Raw genomic sequence first — 9019 nt, forward strand, 5'->3', positions numbered from 1 at the left:
GGGTCGTGCACACACTGCACACAGCCAGTGACCAGGCGACGCTGGGAGACCCGTCCATCACCCGTGACCAACCTCCCCAGGCCCCGGGATGAGATGTGACCCCGTTTGTCTTCTGGCACTGTCACCCCAGCAGCCCATGGACACAAGCCCAAGTGAACATGCCCTAAAATTATTCTAAATTCACAGAAAAACTAGCTGTAGCCAAAACCCAACAAGGAACCTGAAGACTCTGCACAGCAGACCGGGCATACAGAGATAAGCCTTCGTAGCTTGTGGCGGGGATCTTGCTGCACCAGGACAGCTCGCACACCTCAGACCCACAAGCTTGTGCACCCCGGCCTGTCCTTGCCGCTCTGGGCCACACTGGGGCTGGGGCTCATCCTGGGCCCCCTCCCAGGGGAGGGCCCATCTGGAACGCACAGGAGGAGAAGGGCCCAGGGAGGCACCGCCGCGGGCCAGGCAGCTGCCCGGTGACCCTGGGAACAGGGAGGGACACGGACATCGACCTCTGGAGGGACCACACTGTAACAGAGGAAGACCCTAACCTCTCGGAGCTGCAGAAGGTGTTCACACAGCTCTGACACGGACCGATGAGAAGCAACGGGACCCGTGACCCAGGGCCGACTTAAAACAGTGGGAAAACAGGAGTTTCTTCCTTGTCTGAAGTACTGTGAACTTCCAAAAATAACTTCACAGAAAATTTGAGTTGCCTGCTGTTTCTAGGCCAGACATGACCGTGTCCTCTTCTACTACCAGGGATGTTTAAATCATCTGCAGATAATACCCAGGGAAACACCCTATTTATTCCAGCAGTTTTAAATATTAAAAACTCTATTTACATTAGCTTCTACCAAGCCTAGGCTAAGAAATGAGTGTGAAGAAAAGCAGAAGGACAAGGCAGAGAGAAACAGCAGGAAGCGGGGAGCCCAGGATTCCCTAACAGGATCCCAGGATCCCAGGAGCCCAGGTCTTCGGAAAAAGTCTTGGATGAATTGGGGCACATATGTTCTCGGATGGAAAACATTCAAAAGGCATTACATTCTTCCCTCCTAGAATCCATCCAGATTTAGTCTAAATAAGAGAATACCTCCCTCCATATTTTATCGCTTTAAAATAACTCTAAATAATTCCACCCATGCAGTAAATGCACCAGGAGGGCTGAAGGTGCCTCAGTAAAGGATGAAATGTGGGGACGCTTCAGAAATAAGGTGATTGCAGTGCAAGAAATAAACAACACAAAATGAGAAGTAAGTAAAATATACGGAGAGCTGATACTGGGCAGCATTTTGACTCCCCAGGGAAAGGATGGATGATGTAATTACATCAGGATGCTTGCTCGCTTCCTGGGAAATCCAGTGGGATCTCACTTCCCACCTTACTTAAAAATAATCTTTTTCAAATGGATGAAATGTCAATATTTCAAAGAAAAAGAAAACCACAGAGTACTAGGGAAACAACACAGTTCTATAGAAACAGTTTTATACCCAGTGTGGGGGCAGGCATTCTCCACTTGATGTCAGTCAGAATCATGACTCACACAAGTAAAATTCCTTAAACTGTACGATCAGACAGAAAAGAGTGCAAACGCCAAAACATGTAAGGTTTGAGGCTTTCAATGAGAGAGTCCTTACATGAGAAAGATTTAGCCTTTGCCTTGGCCCAAGGACGTTAAATGTACAAACTGCAGAGTGGGGACGTGAGCTAAGCGTGCCCTGGGGTGCACACACAAAGTGCAGAGTGAGGTGCGGATGCTTGGGGGACGGGGTCCACTGCTCATCCTTTCCACCCAAGAGGCCAGCAAGCCATCTTCCACCCACTGAGTGGTCTCCTCCAAAGTTCACTAAATGTCCTCTTTTCCACGGTTTCCCCACGTGCTGAAAGCAGTCATCTTAAATCACTAACGTCTACACCAGAAGCATGAACTTTTACTCCTACAATAATTGCATTAAGTTCAGAAAACTCCAAGCTTGAGAACTGAGCATTTTCGCTCTTACTCGGGCACTAAAATTTTTGCATTCATCATCACCAAATGCTCTGAGAAAAGCTGGGTCAGTAACAATCTGAGACTGAACCATGCAAGGTTCCTTTGTCTAGCTTGGGTCCCAGCAAGTAGTGTGCCTAGTATATATTTATACGTAAATTCACTGTTTTTTTTTAATATCAATTCATCTACACCTGGATTAGTGTCTCTGTGGATGAACCAGCTTAGATGTATGAGTGTGTAATTTATTTATTATTATTTCTAAACAGCATTTCAGAACCAAACTGAAGGAGGAAACAGAAGCATGAGCCCATCTGGGGTGTAAACTACATCACACGGTGGTGACGTCCGGTCCTGACACCGCCTGCATCTCATCACACCAGAGTCCACGGCGAGACTGCCTGGACCCCGAAGCCCTACGAAGCAAGAACTCGGCAGCTTTATGAAAGGCTTAGAGGGGTTTCAGCATCTGAGTGGCATTTACTCCCAAGGCTCAACAGGACCTGAACTAGAACTAGTCTACCTGGACACACTGGCTCTGAGCTGTCCTGGCTGAGGGGACAGCTTTGCTGTGGGGCCACTGGCCACGTGGTGAACACAGCAAGGCTGCAAGAAGGGGGTCCCATCCCCGGACTCCCCTTTTTCATCTCCATCCTAAGTGAATGGCATCCAAACACTTCAGAGGGAAAAGACCCCAAACAAAGTGCCTCCCTCTGGGATCCCCCCCACAGCTGGGGTCTGTCTGCTTCCTGAGGAGGGGGGCCGCCCCACCTCAGGAGGAGCTGCCAAAGACCCCCTCCCCAGTGCCTGACGTGTGAGGGGCGCTGGGGGAGGCCTGTATGAGCTGCAGGCCACAGGCAAACTCCGTCGTGAGGAATCAGGGACCCACGGAAAGGGCCCTGCCGCCACGACAGGCCCCCAGGAGCAACAGGACAGTCCATGTCCCACAGCACCCTGGGGTCAGGAGGAGACCCCAGCTCCCTGCTTCACGCCGAAGAGGGAGGGGCTGGGGCGTCCAGCACCCCAACTTGTGAGCAGACAAAAGCCACAGCCTCCACCCTCCCCCAGGAGGATGCTGACAAGAAGGCCCAGGGCCTGGGCTGGGCCGATTGATCGCGATCTGGGAAGAGGTCAGCTCCGTCTGACGCACAGACTCCAACAGAGGCCCGGAGATGAGGCACAACATTTCACTCCACACAGAGGGACAAGACCCATCCCCAGCCCTGCTGAGGAGAGTCCCTGGGACTGGCACAGGATGCTCCCCGGGGGCAGGAGGACACACGGACAGAGTGGGACACTGGGCTTCCCTGGTGGCCCAGGCGCTGGGAATCCGCCTGCCAATGCAGGGACAGGGCTTGATCCCGGGTCGGGGACCCCACACGCAGAGCAGTGAAGCCCACGTGCCACAGCTCCTGAGCCTGAGTGCCCTGGAGCTCATGGTCTGCAACAGGAGAAGCCACGGCGACGAGAAGCCCGACATGGCAACCAGAGAGGGCCTGTGTGCTGCGGCAAAGACCCCGTGCGGCCAAGAGAAACACACGGTTTATAAAAATGGAACATTAGTGAACAGATGAAATGTAAACAAAGTCCCAACGGAAACCAAGGAGCTGAAGAACACAATAACTGAACTGGAAACTCACCAGGGAGGTCCCAGTCACCTACAGGTTCAGTGTAAGGTGCGTCAGGTCCTCAGTCGAGTCCGACTCTTTGCAAGCCCCTGGACTGTAGCCCACCAGGCTCCTCTGTCCATGGGACTCTCCAGGCAAGAATATTGGAGTGGGTTACCTTTTCCTTCTTCAGGGGATCTTCCCGACCCAGGGATCGAACTCAGATCTCCCGCACGGCAGGCAGATTCTTTACCATCTGAGCCACATGGCAGGTGTACAGTGTAACCCCTGCCAAAACGCCAAGGGCATTTGTAACAACAATAAAAATCTAAAGTTCACACGAAACCACAGAGGACCCCAAATACCCAAATCAACCTTCAAAGAAAAGAACAAGGCTGGAGACACCGCATCTTCTGACGAACATTACACCAAAAACAAAGGCAACGGAAACATAAACAACCGGGACGGCAAACTAAAAAGCTTCTTCAAAGCAAAGGAAACAACAGAGGGAAAAGGCAACCTACAAAGTGGGAGAAAATATTTGCCAACCATATGTCTAATAAGAGATTAATCTTGAACATATGAACTCCAGGGATTCCCTGGTGGCTCAGTGGTAAAGAATGCCGCCTGCCACTGCAGGAGACACAGGCTTGACCCCTGATCCAGGAAGACCCCACGTGCTGCACAGCAATTATGCCCTTGAGCAACACCTACTGAGCCCACACGCTGGAGCCCAGGAGTCGCAGCTACCAGGGCCCACGAGCCGAAACAAGAGAAGCCTGCCACCGCAACTGGAGGGAAGACCCTGTTCTCTGCAACGAGAGGAAAGTCAGTGAGCAGCAACGAAGACCCAGCACAGCCAAAAATAAATAGATAAATACATAAAATTGTTTTTTAAAACAGGACTACAACTCAACAGTAAAAAATAACAAAGATTCTGATTGAAACGTGGGCCAAGGACTTGAACGGTTTTCCAAAGATGACACGCCAATGGCCCACAGACAGATGAAATGAAAACATGCTCCCTGTCACCAGTCATCAGGGAAAAACAAGACCGAAGGCAATGAGCCAACAGCCAAGAAATAAAGAAAGCATACACTGCTGAGGACATGGAGAACCTCGAATTCTGCGCTGCTAGTGGGAACACAGAATGTGCAGCCACTGTGGGGAACAGCGCGGGGGGGTTTGTTTCTAAAACCGGAACTGCCTTAGGGCCCAGTAAAGGAACCGAAACCAGGATCTGGAAGGGCCTCAGCGCCCCTGAGTTCACCGCAGCGCGAGTCACAGTGACTGATGCTGAAGCACCCCCGACCGCTCCCTGACGGACGGCGGGCGAGGAGAACGCGCTCACACTCGTAACGGGAAACCCTCCAGCCCGAGAAAAGGAGGGAGCTCTTCAGTGTGCGACAGCACGGCCGGACCCGGAGGACGTTCACCCAGTGACACAAACCAGGACAGGAGAGACGGCACAAGTGCATGTGGACGAGGCATCCGGCAGCCCTAAGTCAAACGGTGGAGGGCGGCTGCCGGGGGTGGCAGGGAGGCAGCGGGGAGGTACCCATCAACAGGCAGCAGGCTTCAAATCAAACGGGACGAGTAAGCTCCAGAAACCTGCTGCACACGTGTCCTACGGCTGACAATGCTGTGCTGGCCACGAAGATGTGTGTAAAATAATGCAACGTGAAATAAAACCTTCAAGAGACACACAGAAAAAGCACATTTTCAAGGGCTTACGAATACTGTCTACTGAGACCTCCCTGGCGGTCCAGGTTAAAATTGCACTTTCCAAGGCAGGGGACACGGGTTTGATCCCACTCGCCAGGGGGCGTCTGCAACTAAACCCGTGAGCCGCAACTCCTGAGCCACAGCGCCACCATGAAGACGCGACACAGGAACCCAGTGAGCATCTACCGAAAGCCCTGTCCACCACGGCAGACACGACATCCAGCACGTCTTCTTTTGCCATGGCTGGAAGCCTGCTGAAAATTATTAAAATGCAATTCGATCAGAATGAGCTTCCTACTGCCTTTAAGCTCTAACCCAGCCTGGGGACAGCACAGGCCACAAGGGGCCAGCAGCAGGGGCGTCAGGGGTGAAGGGACTGCGGCCGGGCGCAGAGGCTATGGAGGAACAGACCGAGCAGGTGTGGGGGGCCTACCTTCAGCAGCATCCAGGAGATGCAGGTGAAGGGCGTGCTCATCTCCAGGAGCAGCGTGACCATGGGCAGGTAGTGGCCGGCTTGGAGGTTGACCGCAGACCCGAGAAACCCCAGGAAAGCGAAGAGGTGGTGCACAGCCAGGAAGCCGTCGAAGGTGTGGAAGAGCGCATTGGACACATGAAGGGCGAGGTTCTCGAAGAAGAAGAAGCCGGTCGCCGTGGTGATGTGGAACCAGCACCAGTCCTGCTGGCCGAGTGCCTTGTCAGCCTGGAGCACGGGGTCCAGCAGCAGCGCCCACAGCCCCGCCGCGGTGCCCTGGATGCCGAAGACCGCACGTGTGGCCGCCAGGTTCCAGAAGACCTGCTCGCGGGCCGCCAGCGAGCGGTAGGTGGCGTTCAGGGAGGAGGACAGCCGGTGGCAGACCACGAAGACGCCCAGGTAGAAGGCACAGCCGGCGGCCACCAGCACCCCGCGGACCCGCCCGGAGGTGTAGTCCAGGTCAAGGGCACCAGCGCCCAGGAGGCTCATGCTGCCCATGTCGTCTCAGCCAGGCCGGGGTCCACACGCTGCACCAGGGCCGCAGCCCCTGGACCCTCATGCGCCCGTCCTCACCCTGGGGAAGAACAGAGCCTGACCTTCTGCTGGCCGGACAGAGCGGCACGCAGGCCGCGCCCGCGCCAGGAAGACGGTCACAGCACGGGCAACAAGCCCCCACCTTGTGCTCCTGCATCTGGGTGACACACACACAGCAAGAAAGCTTCCACTGGAGGGAAAGACGCACAAGAGACAGTGACATGACAGACGGAGGGGGTGTGGACGGGGCAGGGAAAGACACTGGCCCGACTCATCTGTGTGTGCACGTCTATGTGTGTATCTCTGTGTGTACATCTGTGTGTGCGTGTATCTCTGTGTGTAATCTGTATGTCTATCTATGTGTGTACATCTATGTGTGTGGATCTCTGATCCCTGTGCATATGTGTATGTGTGTACACATCTGTGTGTGTATATCTGTGTGTGTGTACATCTGTGTGCATGTATCTCTCTGTATGTACATCTGTATGTGTATCTGTGTGTATACATCTGTGTGTGCATGTATCTCTCTGATCTCTGTGCATACGTGTATCTCTGTGTGTGTGTACATCTATGTGTGTACACATCTGTGTGTATCTGTGTACATCTATGTGTGCGTGTATCTGTGTACACCTGTGTGTACATCTATGTATGTACACATCTGTGTGTGTGTATATATCTATATTTCTGTCTACTGTGATGTTCTGACATCTGGACTCCCTAGACACCACCCTACTAGCCAAGGGCCCACCAGGAGCCGCTCATGACCTGTGCCAACCCCCCCGGCCAGGCCCAGCCTCTGCCACCTGCCCTATCCCCCGGGAGAGGACACCCCTCTGCCTGGATCACCCCGGCCGGGTGCCTGGGAGCTCAGCTCAGAACACCCCTGTCGCCCAAAGCCCAGAGAAATCACTAGAACAGGCCAGTCTCGTGTTCACCCCACCCTGCCTGCCTTTCCCAGCAAACCCCAGGACAGGCCGTGGCCTCCATCCCACTCTGTCCTGCCCTCTGCCCTCTGAGCCCCGGGCCCCACCTCCAGGCCCTGTGAGCACCACGGGCTTTGTTGTCCTCCGTGGCCACACCTGCCTGACCCTCTCAGAACAGAGCCCGGAGCCATCTGGTCCCACAGTGGTCAGCTTCCAGCCAAACAGGGTGAGGACCAGCTCCGACAGGAGTGGGCCGGGCAGATGGAAGGAAGCCTCACCGTCCAGAGCCAGGCTCCACACAGGGGCCGTGCGACCCTAAGCTCTGCTGAAAGGCAGCCCCTCCCGAGCCTTCATCCTGTCCGCCCCCTCCCTTCACACGTCCCCCTGGCACTGCACTCCGAGCCAGCACCTCACTTCATGGAGCTCTGTCTTGAAATGGGGGTTCCCCTTCCCCTGTGACCCTGAAAAGCTCTGACTAAACAACTCGAGCTCTCCAGGGGAGTGGCCTGTACAGAGGCCTCTTCTCCAAGGCTGGCGGACCCTGGGGCCCCGGGACTAAAGAACCAGGAACAGGGCGGTAGGTTCTGACCCCGGCTCCACAGTTTAGGAGAGGGAACCCAGGAGCCGGAGTCTGACTGCAGGATGGAGGTCGGTGGAGAGGAGGGCAGGAGCCGATGCGGGGCTGCTGGCTGGGGGTCTGCCCGGCTCATGGGACCGCGGATTCCCAGGAGCCAGGTGAGCCCAGGCCGCTCCACAGACCTCTGACCGCCACGTCCAGGCCCTCAGAGCGGGGCCGGGGGCTCAGACCGCCTGAGGACTCACCTGTTCTTTCAATCACGCAGGGCGCCCCGGGCACCTGCCCAGGGCCTGCCCTCACTGCCCTGAAGGGCCAGCTGCGGGCATGTCTGACATGCCCAGGTGCCCTAAGCAGGTACAGAACCACTGAACATGCCCAGTGCCCCCAGCTCTAGGGCCCTGCGACTCTGAGAAGCAGTGGTTTAGTGGCTTCCTTTTCCTAACCAAGTAAATGCAACTGAAAGCGTGTGAACGTCTCCTGTGTGCTGCAGGTGGTTTTAACTGTGAGCCAAGTTAAAAACCAAACCAAACCCAGTCATCCTGGAGAGAAAGCCCGGAACAAACCAGCACCCCCCATGCCACGTCCCCGCCTCCGACCTTCCTGCTGCCCACCAGGCGGCACACAGAGACGTGCGGTCCTGAGGGGCCAGGCAGAGGGCCCGGGAGGGTGGGAAGTGGAGACGTGAGGCCGCAGCAGAGTCGACCACCCACCTCTGAAGACACAGGAGAAGCCAGGGCAGAGGAGAGGGCGGCTCCCAGCACCCAGGAACCAGGGAAACCACTGGCCTCCAGAGTCACTGACAGGCAACCTCAGCCTGGTTCCGGGTCCTCACGCCTTCCAGGATCTGTGCTGCGGTCAAGGCAGACACTAAAGCTCCCAGGCCAGACAGAGCCGAGGTGGGACCCATCAGACACATGGACGCAACTCCCTCTGCAGACTTGGGAACTGACCCCAGGACTTCACCCCAGTACCCGACCTCAGTACTCCACCCCCAGTACCCTACCCCCAGTACTCCACTCCAGCACCCGACCTCAGGACTCCACCCCCAGTACCTGACCCCCAGTACTCCACTCCAGCACCCGATCTCAGGACTCCACCCCCAGTACCCAACCCCAGTACCTGACCTCAGTACTCCACCCCCAGTACCCAACCCCAGGACCCACCCCCAGTACCTTGCCTCAGTACTCCACCCCCAGTACC

The 9019-nt window shown here is 55.6% G+C and overlaps 1 protein-coding gene across 7 annotated transcripts in view; it reads right to left on the bottom strand.

Annotated features, from left to right (window-relative positions):
• CLN8 (ceroid-lipofuscinosis, neuronal 8 (epilepsy, progressive with mental retardation)) overlaps positions 1 to 9019 on the bottom strand; it is a 60634-nt gene that overhangs the window by 676 nt on the left and 50939 nt on the right. For 6 of the 7 annotated variants that reach the window (XM_010833406.1, XM_010833410.1, XM_010833405.1 and 3 more), the window contains exon 2: positions 5747 to 6359. In XM_010833406.1, coding sequence (XP_010831708.1) covers positions 5747 to 6283 — 537 coding nt within the window. In that variant the 5' untranslated portion in view covers positions 6284 to 6359. Of the gene's footprint in view, positions 1 to 5746; positions 6360 to 8529; positions 8983 to 9019 lie in introns of those variants that run through there. The other variant, XM_010833407.1, reaches the window with a different exon arrangement.

The sequence above is a fragment of the Bison bison genome, unplaced genomic scaffold, assembly GCF_000754665.1.
Source record: "Bison bison bison isolate TAMUID 2011002044 unplaced genomic scaffold, Bison_UMD1.0 scf7180017863606, whole genome shotgun sequence".
In the NCBI taxonomy this organism is placed as follows: domain Eukaryota; kingdom Metazoa; phylum Chordata; class Mammalia; order Artiodactyla; family Bovidae; genus Bison; species Bison bison.